The sequence below is a fragment of the Triplophysa rosa genome, linkage group LG2 (genome assembly GCF_024868665.1).
Source record: "Triplophysa rosa linkage group LG2, Trosa_1v2, whole genome shotgun sequence".
NCBI lineage: Eukaryota > Metazoa > Chordata > Actinopteri > Cypriniformes > Nemacheilidae > Triplophysa > Triplophysa rosa.
In genome coordinates this window covers 3,258,575-3,273,014 of record NC_079891.1, presented here as the reverse complement: position 1 = coordinate 3,273,014, position 14,440 = coordinate 3,258,575, and the positions used below count along the sequence as shown (strand labels likewise).

The 14,440-nt window shown below is 39.7% G+C and overlaps 1 protein-coding gene across 3 annotated transcripts in view; it reads left to right on the top strand.

The window, feature by feature from the left end:
* pappab (pregnancy-associated plasma protein A, pappalysin 1b) overlaps nt 1-14,440 on the top strand; it is a 67,697-nt gene that overhangs the window by 38,207 nt on the left and 15,050 nt on the right. For 2 of the 3 annotated variants that reach the window (XM_057327669.1, XM_057327682.1), the window contains exons 11-18: nt 1,273-1,380; nt 1,717-1,852; nt 2,594-2,807; nt 3,346-3,514; nt 11,569-11,752; nt 11,963-12,170; nt 12,365-12,584; nt 14,204-14,351. In XM_057327669.1, coding sequence (XP_057183652.1) covers nt 1,273-1,380; nt 1,717-1,852; nt 2,594-2,807; nt 3,346-3,514; nt 11,569-11,752; nt 11,963-12,170; nt 12,365-12,584; nt 14,204-14,351 — 1,387 coding nt within the window. The remainder of the gene's footprint in view (nt 1-1,272; nt 1,381-1,716; nt 1,853-2,593; nt 2,808-3,345; nt 3,515-11,568; nt 11,753-11,962; nt 12,171-12,364; nt 12,585-14,203; nt 14,352-14,440) is intronic. The other variant, XM_057327675.1, reaches the window with a different exon arrangement.

The following is a 14,440-nucleotide window of genomic DNA, read 5'->3' as shown; positions in this document are numbered from 1 at the left end:
GTATGTTCTCATCAGTGCTTGTTTTGATGGTGTATTTAATTGACATCATTTGTAGTCAGTGCATGAAGAAGTTTAAACTCTGGAGGTTAAACCACTATTTAAGTGTCTCGAGCAGAAATAGGGTCAATATAAAGGCCAGACAGCTGCAAGCACACCTGCACCGCTGACCGAGCAGAAAACTGCGTGCTCCCTCCTAAATAAGTGACGTGCAGAGGTGGTTCATAGCCTAACCGTTTCCATCACTGCCCCGAGCTGCTGTCATGCACACACAAACACATCATTAGTGTCGTTCATCCTGTTAGGTAGCATGCAGCTCTGCAGTGTCACCTAGCGTTGCAACATCGTCACCCCACAGTCGGGTTCAGGAGGTTCAAAGCGAGGCCCCCTGTCACGGCGTAATGAAATACACTGCATGCGATTCGCATTGAATCAAGTTTGGGAGACTTGGACTCGGAGCTAGATGTCCAATTAAGTTGAAAGGAGTCTAGGAAGGCATTTACTGTAGGTCAGCAATTTTTTCAAATGAGCTATTTAAAAAAGGCTTTTAGATGAAGACCGTTTTTTCTTCTAAATATGGACTTTAAGTTTAGCAGAAAAAGATGTTTCATTGAAAAGTATCGAGTGTCTATTTACTGTAGTTTTTCCCCGCATGATTAAGGTACTGAAAGAATAATTGTTATTTTGAGCTTTTTCTTCGGCGAGATGAGTTCAGAAAAAAAACACCGGCCGCGGGCTTTCATTTCGCTCCAAGCTGACCGTCCCCAAAGGCTTGAACGATTGGTTGACTTCACGCTCGCACAGAGAGCCAATCTCTTTCTTTATACGTGTGTAACTCAGAAACAGTGCACTCAACCCTCCCCAGAGGACGGGCCAGTTCTGATCCCGCTGCGGTTTGCTCTCGAGAAGAGAGTAGGTCAGTTCCCCTGCTCGGCCGGATTTCGCTGGCTTTCAGGCTGATCTGGAGTGGCACTTTAACCCGGCCACTTGGAGGCTAATTGTGCACTTCCAGATGGTCTAAATTACCTTTTGATAGCGGATTGCACATTGGCAACCTCGTCATTACTTTCTTTTAGTGCCTTTAGCTGTTTATAATCCATTTGAAGGATTTGCTGTTATACCGGTTTCCATCAGAAACTGAAGGAAGAGTTTTATGTTTGTTCAGCAAAGCGGTGGCCATATTTAGCCGTTTTGCTCCAGTCACATTTAATTCTGATGTTTTCAAACTGTCTGAAGTTATTAAAATGGTCGTATTGTTTGTGTATGTTCACTCAGAGCTGTCAATCGAAGGTGTTTGATCTGTCGCACGGCGTGTCTCAGTACGCTTGGTTTCCTTGTGAGGAGTCTCAACATGACAGCTGGTCTTCACATTTTTGGCTAAAGGTAAGAGATGGTCATGTCACTGTTATGTTAAAGTATATTCATGTGATTTTGTGGTTTCGCGTCTTTGGATCCTAATAAACAAAATGTTTATAGCAAGATTTTAGGTCCAGGCTGGGCTTATTATGAACTTAAATCTGGGTCCTTACCAAACATACAACATGAAATATGTTCAGATATGTGTTCGGAAATGTATATTTATTGCACACAAAAAAATCGTTGCTCGTCGCTGGAAAACATCACATGGTTAAATGTTGGGGTTTGCTGCTTGGTAAAGTCTAAGTCGCAACTTATGTGCTTGAACTAAATGTCATTGAAATTGTTTTTGTTTCTAACAAGGCCTATTACGCCCATCCTATGGTAGCTGCCGCTGTCATCATCCACCTGGCTGCTGATGGGACGGCTGACATTGACCAGAGACAGCACAACATCACCGTTCAGTTGGTGGACACCAAAGAGCAAACCCACTCTCTTGGTTAGTCTGAACCCATCCCACTAATGCATTTTTGCTATTTTTACAGTACTTTAAAAAAAAATTGGAATAGCCTATTTTGTGTTTATTGTGGAGCCCAGATGTAGATTTCAAGCACAGATGCCCAAACCTTTTCCGATGAAAGGCCAAAAATGACACCGTTGGCTGAAAGTAAATGTTAAATTGCACCGAACCGTATTATATTGTGGGTTATAAATCTCTTCATTATTACCTGTTCATTGTGTCACTAAGCACACTGTACTGCACTTTAAAATACAGTAAATAAAGTATACACTACAAATATACACATATGTCAGAAATGTCTGGATTCAATTTTAATTTACATTTTAACCTTTTACATCTTTTTCCTCTTTTATTGAATGACAAGGCGGGCCGACTTTTGCCCCTGGGCCCTAGTCTGGGCATCTCTGATTTAAAGGAACAGTTCACCCAGAATAAAAAAGCTCTCTGCTTACTCACCCTGACGTTTTTCATGTTTGTTTCTCTTTTGGAACACATGAATGAATGTAATTTCTATACAATAAAAGTATGTGGTGATTTTTACCATCCAGAAGATGATTGAGAACCACAAATCTTAAGCCACACTATGTGCTATTTTTCGTTTAAGAGGATCCCAATTTAAGCCATTTTTAAATTCTGATGCATAAAGCAAATGCTGTACATGGAATCCGTGCTGCTGTTGCCTGCAGTGATTTATGTTGTCTAATGATCGGATGGTTTTAGGGGACTGGAGACTGAGTTGCCGGAACAATCCGCTGGTGATTCCCGTGAGTCACGACCTGAGCGCGGCCTTCTACCGCACCAAGGCCATTATAGTGAGCTTCGGCTCTCCTCTGGTGGCCATCTCAGGTGTGGGCTTGCGCTCCTTCCAGTATTTTGACCCCATCACTATCAGCGGCTGTCAGAGCAATGAAATCTACAACCCCATGGGCCAAAGGTGAGAAGATAAATCTACAACTCGCGTCAGTGTACAGACCTGAATGTCAGTCCTGATATCATAAAATTGAATCTTTGGACTTGTTCAAGTCATCGCATATCTCATGTAAGTGATATCAAATACATATATTTGTAAAACCTATTATTAATTTAGGTGAAATAATTTTGCTTTACCTTATTATGCAAAAAAAATCATGCAAGATTTTCCAAACTGCCCTGTGTCTGCCATTGGTCAGCCAAACAGAAAATCCCACCCCAAACTCACTCCATTCGTTGAGCCAACATTGCTGGCATATTTTTGCCTGCATATTAAAATGGTATAGGAGAAAGTACTTTAATGCATAGAATTTACATACTTAAATACTTTAATAACAATTCCAATCTCAAGAGTGTTGTTTGTAATAAAATCCTCATGATACATTGATTAAGCACTCTAAAATTATTGGAATATGAACTTTTGTGCCCCGTATGACTTAAGATTGTCTAAGTTGTCATGAGGTACTGGAACTATAACCTTTGCAAATGTCACGATCCCTCAGTTGCGTCCATTACTCGTGCGATGCCATCGAATGTCAAAAGCCAACGGTCACCAATGCAGAGATGAAGTGCAACAGTCCGGGATACTTCAACGGAGCACGCTGCAGCATCACCTGCAACCGAGGATACACGCTGAAGATCCACAGAGACGATGACATCATCAAAACACAGGTAGCCACTCGCATAGCCATTGAGAAGGAGAGTTGCGTCAACTAGGTTGACTCCAATGGAACAGTTTTTTCACAGCAATGGCGGTTCATGGAGGCTCTCATTAGTTCCCGGAAGTTACTAGTAACGCATGGAGCTGCGGCGAAACAGACCGATTGTGACAAACTTTTAATCCATTTAAAGACGCGAGTCATTTAATGAATAAGAAAATGAAGGAAATAAAGCATTTAAAGAGAAAACATGACTTCCTGGAACTATCTAAAGGCTCCATGAATCACGGAAATTTTGAGCTTCCGTTGTCGCAACTCTCTCTCAACAGCTCTGGCCACTCGTTCATTCACTGCTTTTTAAATGCGTATCAGTTGCTGATGTGTGTGCGCGCTCGCTCTGTCTGTGTGGGTTTATTTCCAGCAATAAAATCAGCATTTTATTGCGTTTTCGTAGAGAAGTGCGAAACACACAATCACACACAGTAAACGCACATTGGCCTGTATTAGATGAAACACTAGTCATCGATTCATGCCCTGACCACATATGGAGCAAGTAGCGCTAAAGATTTATGGCTCACAGAGGGTTTGTTAGACGGTAAGTGAACAGTCACAATAGCTGGCGCTCAGGCCAGCGGTCTGTCCTGGAACGGCCCATGTGGCTCAAATTAAAGGACAAGCTGAAGATTTTTCATACGCACACTCGCGCCCTGCCCTCGGACTGGAAGTTTTTCTGTTGTTTTTATTGTAATAGCTAGAAAAACAGTTCAAATGAATAACAAACTCAACAGTCATTTGTGAGTGACGGAAAGGAAGTTCCAGCCTCCGTAAATCACCGTCTGGGAAACATGAATATACAGATAGTTTTTCTCAGTGCATGGCTTGAAACAAGCGGGGTTTTGACATACTGTTTATTTAGTCACGTTGGTTGGAAAACTATGTCTAAATAGCGCTTTTTAGTAAATGAACAATTTCCCCGTAAGACTATAAATCCTTAAACATAGCAAGCGTTCTTGGGTTGACTCAATTGCGCAGTTTTGTTTTGTGTGTTTTTTTAGCCAATGACTCTTGTTCGGTCATGTATTATTTACACATTGGTTTTACTGATTTATGCCACGGTCACACTAGACTTTTCGTTCCATTGACTTTCATTCATATGCATGCGAATGCGTCAGCCCGTCCGAAGATATTTCACTGCATTGCAAAGTTCAAGTTTGGTGAACTCTGACCTGCGAATTCGCGTCACGTAAATGCGTGAGACCAATAGAAGATCAAAACTTCACAGCGTGACCTCTCGATAAAAAAATGGAAAAGATGGAGGAATCGCTCCCGTCCATTTTTGCAGCACCGCCCGAACAAATTTCGCATGCTCAGGTCGCACCACCTTGTGGGTGTCTATATCAGGACAGAATTTGGGCGAAATTGCCACCAAAATGGTTGAAATGTATTTGAAATGGGAATTTTGCTATACACATTATCACATTAGTCATAAGGGTTCAGGTTGACAGTTTATAGTAATACATTTATCAAATTGTCTTAAAAGTATAGTTCAGCCCCCCAAAATCATTCATTCATTCATTTATTCACCCATGTGTCGTTTAAAACCTGTAAACTTTCTTCCTTCCGTGGATCACAAAAGAAATATTTTAAGAAATGTCTCTGTGGTTTTGTGTCCATACAATGAAAGTCAATGGGGTCTAGTGTTGTTTGGTTACCAACGTTCTTCAAAATATCTTCTTTTGTTTTCTGAAGAGAAAAGAAAGGTAAACGATCTCAGTATTTCATAAAAGAATAATACAGTATATTTGATCTTATTTTTTTATCGAAAAAAAATACACCCTAATAAAAGTATAAATGACCCTGAAAATCAAATCCGAGGCCAAATATTACCCATGTATTCCTACGTGTGCACATTGGTCCGGTTGTGGCTTAGTGCATGAGTGTGCGTCTCGCACATATGTTAATTGCGCTCGCATTTTCTGGTTCACTGCCGGCTGAACGTGTCAAGAAAGTGTCTGTGTGTAGTCGCTCAGGATGCAATTTGTTCGAGTCTATTAGACGTCAAAACAGTCCGTGTTCAGCCTCCACCGCACTCCCTGGGGCGTTGTGTAAGAGACGGCCACGGATCCGTGGCGCTGTGGCTCTGTGGACCTTACTAAGAAACAAGCTCAGATTACAGCAACCCTTTGACCCCAGTGCCCCACACAAAACATCACTTGACTGTGCACTTTTGTCTCACAAAGAACGTATGATGTTCTGGCCCTTCAAAACATCTTTGGTCCGTTTTCCTAGGTCTTTTCATGTATGCATCCAGCAACTTTTGCAGTATCTATATTTTCTGGGATTTCCATGAGGTCGATTTTACTAGTGCCTTGCTCTACCGGTTAAGAGACAAGAAAGCGTTCATTTTCTTGGAGATATTGACAAGAAAAGAACAAGAGAATGAAAAAAAAGTGCAGAAGTAGAAAAAGGTAGAAGGCAAAAGTGTACTTTGCAAGCACATGAGGTCTACTGTATGTTGGGTGGATTCTGTGCCAGCGGCCGCTGTTGACTGAGAAGCTTGGCCCGCGAGTTATTACGCGTTTGGAAAGAAAGGCAGCAGACAGCTTTTCTCTGCTTTTGGGAGGGCTCCGCTTATTTAACAGCCGTGCACTTTGGGGTCCCGGCAGGGGGGTTCAGGGGCTGTTGGGGAAATGTCTAATCCGGTTATGTAAGGTAAGAGTGAAATAAAGAAGTTTTTTTTAAAGATGGCCTACAGGAGCTGTAGAAGCTGTAGATACAGTACACAGCCGTGCATTGTAAAAGTAAAATCGTTATGATAGTCTGATTATGATAGTCTGACAAACATGTATTAGGCAGTATTTAAGCATCGGATTTGTTGAGGTCAGTGTTTAAAACAGAACTGTCTGTTGCTTAAAAGATAAAAACGTTACAATGTCCGCCTGTAGTAACTTAGTTGTATTCTCACCCGAAATAAGCCTGTTGAGTTTTGCTTAGTTATATTCGCGAATAAAACATATAAAATGTAAAATGTATACTAATAAATGTAGCACATTTTTTTCCCATATAGAATTCCATTAGGTAAGATTCCTCAAAAACGGTATAGTGCAAATACATTCAGTAATTCATAATATTAAAGCAGCTGTGTTTATTTAAGAGTTCAAGAGAATAACAAGAACTATTTTTATACTGTTTTGTTTAATATTATTACTGTAGTTATTTTATACTAATGCAAAATTAAAGGTAAAGATATTTATACTGTTAAATTACCACCGATCAGATTAAACCATCAAAAGGTGTATGGTACAAAATGAAAAAAAAAAACGTATTTGGAAAAAGGGCAAACTACTGTGTGTATCAAAGGATATGTTTTTCTTATGTACAGTAAATGCATAGAAACACTTAAAGCTTACAAAATGTCTATAATAATAATTTTATTAGTTATAAATATTTTGTTGTTTAGGATGACAGCAGTCATTTTACTGTGCCTTGACTCAATCTTTGCACTAGAGTTGTAAGGTATCGAAATTATAGAAATGTTGCAAATACATATATCGGAATAGTTTGCAATAACTAGGGATGCACCGATACTGGTATCGGGCCCGATACTAAGCTCGTGTACTCGTAAAAATGCACCGATACCAAAGACCGATACCTCATGTGACAGAACTGACAGAAATTTGTTGTGAAATTTGCTTTGAATGTTTGTGACAAGCACATTAAATTATTTATTTTTTCATAATCTGTTTAAGGTAGAGTTGTTTGTGATTGTGAAGCTATTCTATTTTTATTAGTCTCACTGTGTTGTGAAAAGGTACAGGCATCGGCGAGTACCAGAAAAATATTGGTAATCGTACTGTTTCTTCAAAAATGGTATCGGTGCATCCCTAGAAATAACTGAATGATTTTATGGATAGTCAGTGTTTTAGGTGGATGCAGATGTAGGAACTCTCTTGCTTTCCCTGAATGTTAAAACATTTTGGTTACGTAATTTTTCATTTTTAATATAATTTAAATGGATTCTACGAACGTGAAGCCTTATCGCATTGCATATTGCATTTAGCAATGTATCACATTTTCCTTCAATATCATGCAGCCCTACGTTGCGGATGTATTTTGTGTATTTGCCAAGCCTCCTTACATTCTTCTCATCGTGAGCTTCCGATTACACTCCAAACACAACTACACAACACAAAATTTTGAACACATCCTTAATATTATACTGTATGTAGTTTCGTAGTTTGTACTTTCTCAAAACTAGGTGTTGATGTGTACATACACTAATGACTAAACTTAATGATACTTTATTTGCCTAATGATTGTAAACGTGTACTTGATGTTACCTTCATATTCCCTTTTTACACATTGTTCTAACACACTTGCCAGTTTCAAGGTCTAACCTATAAAAGCGTACCCGCGCTCCTGTTAATACGAAAAGCAAATTGACACGTTTCGCTCGCGTGTGCTGGAGAGAAGCGATGACGCAGTGTGTGGGAGCCGTTGGCCCTTTACAGAGGAAAAGTGCTGATCCCAGCACAGTCATTACAGCTTATCAACCATCTCCAGGGAGCTAATAATGTGCGCTCCCAAAGACTCCAGTCGGAGACAAATTAGCCATTTCGACATTAACCTGTTACGGTAACATCATCGAGAGGGTGCCAATACAATCCTCTTTAAAACAGACATAGATCTGCGTTTCTTAGGTTACCGGCCATGTCAAGCGTCCAGGTTTATGATCGTTTAGGGAGAAGATAACCACGGCAACAAGCACCACAGTGTCTTGTCCGTGTGACCGCAGCTTCCTGGCCTTGTTTTTGCCAAGGTGTTATTGAAAGCAGAACATGTCCTAAAATCTCTGTTAGACAAACAACATTTCAACACAGCGGAGGGAAACTGAGACTTTGAGGTTTGCTTGCCCCCCTGTTTTTCTAGCGCTCGTGAGTTTGTGTGCGCGCGGAGAGAGAGGCGGAGCGGGGGCCGGGGTGCATATGAAGGTCCAACAGATGCATCTGTGTTGAATTAGGCACAGTAGTCAGTGGTAGTTAAATACTCACTGGAGGAGGAATCAACAGCTGTAAAGTTTTAAAAGAAGGAAACTCCACACGCAGACACCACCTCCGCCCCCCTCCCAAATTTGCCACCCCCTAGTAGGCGGCAGTCCCCCTCTCCGACTAGCCGTTTCCCCTCGGTGGAGTCGAGGTGTCGCTTCCAAGTGGGAATGGTGTGCGTGTTTTACGTGTGTACCCCACCGAGATTACGTAGCGTACAGGTGGGTCCCCGGCCCCCCTACATGTGTGTGTGTTTCTCCTGTTTAACCACAACAGTTTATGTTTCCCTTTTCGGCCCACACTCCCCCCACGACTGTGGTCAGTCATTTTATGATTCCTGTAATGCAGCCAGTGCTGGCTAATAAACCGCGTGTCTGAACTGTCATTCAGCTTTGAAATGGGTTCGAGAGAGCCAGAGAGGTCTGGGGAGGGAAAGTGAGATGACACTTTTATGTACTTCTGTAGCCCCTCGCAAGTTTTTATGATGAAGGCAGGTATGCACACTAACACGCTTTTCGGCGTTGTTATGATAAATAGACGCCGCTCTCTCTGACCCTAGAGGGAGATGTTGAGTAGGTTGTTGACCGCCGTTTAGTTTAGGTTTTATTGAGACGGTGTGTCTGTTATATTGTTGTAGTCACATGATGAGATGGAACCTAGCCTTTCAATGTTTTTTGCTTTGTATAAGCTGTTACTTTTGGTTTGTTTTGTTTCATTTCTGCTTGTTCTTTTTTCTTACATCTCAACTCACCTTTTCACATTCAAATATTTTTGTTCTTCCCATTTTTTTTTAGTAAACAAAGTTTTTAAGATACTCCAAATATTTGTATATGTTTTATTTTGTACATCGTCTTTCTTCAGATACAGTAGGCCTACTTAAAATAATGACCTTGTTTTATTCAGATATTTCAAATAATCACCTTTTTTGTTTTGTAAATGTTTACAAATACTCACCCCTGATGTTTTTTGTTTGCGTTTTCTTTTGTAAATATCTTTCGGATGCTTCAAATGATCACTTCAGCTGTTTTATTTTTTCCCCAGATGCTCAACTCAAATGTTCACCTCAAATGTTTTTATTTTGTTCTGCTGTTTTTTGTTTTGTTTTGTTAGATATTCACCTCAAATATTCAAGACTCACACTTTCATGGTGAGCTGTTTTCAATAAGAGCTTCAGCGCAAGAAAAGGAAGAGGCAAGGAAAGGGGGCAAAAAGTGTTTTGTAACCGCGTCTGGATTGCATTTCAAATGCTTCCCGCTGCTTCGCTCAGTTTTAGGTGCTGGTACACAACATGCACGTTTCCTCAGAGGGTACAGAACATTAGATAAACACTGGATTCTAAAGGCTCACTACACTCCAGCCCGTTTAAATTTGCCATTTCATAAAAGCCAAAAAGAAAAAGAAAAGAGGGTCAGGGGTCACAGTAAAGCAATGTTTTGTGGATGCAAGTTAGACAATATTTGCCACAATAATCCGTGCCTCGCCAGCAAAAACTGTTTGGCTACACAGAAACTGGTTCAATAAACATCACTGACATCTTTTTGGGTAAGCCGCCTTTCATCGCTTGTCACAAACAAATGGATAGATCTGTGGAGACGAGCATGTATTACTCTTTGCTTCATTGAAACAGTCTGGACTCTAAGCCCACCTATGGCCCGCGTCCAAGCCGCCGGGTATGGTTCATGTTAAACTTCACTTTTTACTTAATGCTTTATACCACACGCAAAAAGTAAAACAATCCAGTAAACCACACTTTTAGATCACAATACTTATTTTGGCCCAGAAAAGTCAGCGTTTGCTGTCGTGCAGTAAAAGCATCCGCCTTTTAACGCAGTTCACACGCTTAGATTCATGGAGGACCTCGCGGTGCCGTTTTGTTCCTGGTGACAAATTCACGACTGTTGTTTCTGCTTTGTACACACTACAGTTTGGTCGGTCGGTTAGATGCGGGCGCCGTATGGTTTTGTAGACGTGTAAAGCGTTTTTTTTACTGTGCATTCCAACACAGCAAAATCGCCAGTGTTAAAAAAGGTCAAATTAACACTCACAGTGTTTATATAATCCACACTTTGAGAATGTTAATTTGACCTTTTTTAACACTGGCGATTTTGCTGTGAATTAATATCAAACTGCAGTTGGTTTGTTTTGATTTAAGTCATAATAACTCAAAAAATACAGCGAACTAACATAATAAAACATCAAAAACATGATTTTTGAAGATGATTCTCTTTGGAAATAAACTCTTCAAATATACACTGAAAAAAAACGAAATTTTCTGGCAGCTGTAGTGCCAGAAATAAACCGTAAAATATTTTTTCCCAGTAAAATTGACATGTTTTCCCGTTTTTCCCGTCTTTTTTTATTTATACATTTCAAAAATACATAAAAAATCTGTAAAAACAGTAAAATTCTGTTTTTTTATTTTTACAGTGTATATATTTTTACTATAATTAATATATTAGTTTTATGTATCAAAATATATAATTTATTATAAATATGTATATACTTTACGTGTAGTTTTTAACAGTTCATTCGATTTTTTTTACAATTAATTGCCCATACCCAAATATACAGAATATGAAGTATTTTAAGATATTTGAATCTATAAAAAATAATTAGTAAAGAATTTATATTTAATGAATTCTTTTTTTATTCTACGCAGCATTCTAAAGGATAGAATTTCCCTGAAAACTCTAATTTTAAGTTTTGATGTCAGTGTTCGTGAAGGTATTTGATTGCAGCACAGTGGATGTTTTGGGAATACATGAATCTAATAATGGTGCTTTTTTACTAAACTGAACTACAATTCAGAAATTCCACAAAAAGTCTTGACAAGCATCACACGGGTCTAAAATGACCTCGGACTCATTCTGCCTTCTGACAGATTTGTTATCCGAGCCATTTATTACGTAGACATTGAGCTTCTTTATTATTTATTTATATTATTTGACATGGTTTGATCTGATGGCCTGTTGAGTTCAAGTGGTTGCGGTACGAAGTGAATGAATGTTTTCCCTCTCGACAGTCGGAATCCACGGTGACTCTCATCTGTGCCGATGGTAAATGGAACAAGCAGGTGACCTGTGAACCCGTAGACTGCGGGCGGCCCGACAAGTACCACGTGCACCCGGCCATCTTTGAGTTCACCGAGGGTACCACCTACGGCAAGAAGTGCACTTTCCAGTGCCGGGAGCCGGCTCAGCTCGTGGGTACGTAGACTGTAGCGGATCCTAAACTACAAGCCCCTTGGGATTGAGAGGTCGACCCTATAAATGCCACAACTGCTTCGAATCGAGCTAAAAAAAACTCAACGCACTTTGAGGAAACAGTGCTAGAATATGTCACCTCTGGAAATGCATTTTATAAATCAATTAGAACCACAATATTAGCTAAAACATTTAACATGAACATTTCTGCAGGTAGTAACAATGTTCTGACGTGCATGGAGGATGGAATGTGGTCCTTCCCTGAGGCTCTGTGTGAGCTCCGCTGTCCCATCCCTCCTCCTGTACCCAATGCTGTCCTTCAAACCAAGCGCTGCAATGCCACAGACCTCAAAGTCGGTTCCTTCTGCAAGTACAAGTGCAAGCCTGGTTACCACGCGCCCCACGTCGACAAATCCAATAGGTGAGAGACCCCTGAACTAACTTTTAGTTTACAGTATACAGTATGTGTGCCATACGGAGTATTTGTAAAGGCTGTGTTCTTTGCTTTTAACACACCTTGCTTCGAATCATGGATAATTGTGTGTAGTTATTATTGACCTTTTGATTCAGAAAATATGAAAGAGAATGCTTCTGAATGATTTGTCTGTGTCACAGGATGGTTCCCGTCACATATCACAGACGTGCGTTTAAGCGTCAGTGTACCGAGGATGGAACCTGGCAGCCGGGTGAGTGCGTGGCCGTCACGTGCGAGCCTCCTCCCGCCATCTTTCACGGCACCTACAAGTGCACGAACGGCTTTCAATTCAACAGCGACTGCTGGATCGACTGCGACAGGTCCAACCACACGGTGAGACAGCACAGCCGCTGCAAGCAGGTCTGTCGCATTCTCTTTCTCCTCTCACTTTCTGTCTCCCACCGGCGAGATGTCAGCTCCATCGCTGTGCTTTCTGCTCATCACGTGCCCTCTTAAACATCACAGTGTCATCTGCTCTGGCTTTAATTCGAAGCATGGCTAACAGAAAGTTAAGAGTCTTCACTGCGGTCCATGTCAGTACTAACACATACATTAAGAATACAGTATGAGGTTGAGCTCAACCATTGGGCAAACCTTTTCTTCGTATTTGCTGTGGCGTGGAAAAAGGGTTGCCATGTTCAAAATAAGGGACACCCATTCACAACACCACTAAAACTTTTTTAATATTAGAAATATTCAAAAATATTTGATAAACAAATATCAGTATCAAGACAGATCATTAATAAATAGATTTAAAATGAATAATGAATAAATACTCATTTTATTCATGCCAATTGCCATTATTACAACATGTTCATTCTGAATAATATTTAATAAAATATTTAATATTTGTAAATGTTATGCTTTTAGAATGTCATAAATTACATAAATAATATATACATTTATAAATGTGATCGTATATGAATGATCTATAACTAAATCTATAACATTTTGTAATAATGTCAGTTTACATTAACAAAATGAGTATTTATTCATTAATAATTTTAGATCTCATTTATTAACTAGCTGTCTTAATGTTAATTATGTGTTTATCAAATAAGGCCTCACAACATATGGACTATTTTAAGCATATTATATTAAATATAATTTTAGATTTTGACATAAATGAAAGCTATATCATTGTATACATATGAATACACGGTTTTAAAGAAATTGTGTAAATATATGAAGGACAATTTTGTAATAATGTCGGTTGACATTAACAAAAGTATATTTATTAATGATCAATTTTATGTCTATTTATTAATTATCTGTCTTAATATTAATGATGTCTTTTTCAAATAAGGCCTCACAAACATATGGAATAAAATATTTATGTACAGTATTATTCCTATTAAACAACATATATTAATTTTATATATATTATTCATTTATTAGTTCTATTAAACAATAACATGTCAAATGAGCCAATGGATGCATGCACCTGCCGCATATGAACCTGGCCAGGACAAAACATTTATCATCACATAAGGATCATTCTAGATGAATAGCAGCGCTAATTTCCAACCCATCTTATTTGTTTGTAACTACACCCCCCTCCCCAAACTAATATCTCCATTTCAGCCTTCTGCTAATGGTAACATGTTGATCAAAGACCATCGCCACTGCAGACCCATCCTGAAAAACTTTAATTCTCAATCAAGATTGTCTCAATGTTTTGCCCAAATAATGCAAAAAAACTGTATTTATTGATTATAGCATGCTTTCTACTCTCTTGTTCATAAAACGCTTGACACTCGGAGCAGTGTTGTGACAAAAGCTGCCCAAACCCCCAGAATGAAGTGATCTGGTCGATGCTTATACTTTAAAAGGGACAAACAGAACCAAGCGCTCCCAATCGGGGCCTCCACCCTTTGAAGATGCTTGCGTTATTTATCAAATAAGTTTGTTGTCCGGTATGATTGGTTACGCTTCTGTCCCTCCAGAACATTAATAAAAACATTGGATTCTTGCTCCAGGGTCCTTCCACCAACATGATCCGATGTCGAAAGGACGGGAACTGGACCGGCTCATTGCGTCTCTGCCCCAACCTGACGGGACAGTGTTCTGTACCGCAGAATCTCAGCCCAGCCATCCATCTCAACTGCCAGGGCGGACACCGGATAGGTCTCTGTCTATTTGCACTCAGAGATTACAAAAGCTTTTTCGGCTATGTTTATTTTGTAAAAGCTTAGCCTGTGACTTTCAGTACACAA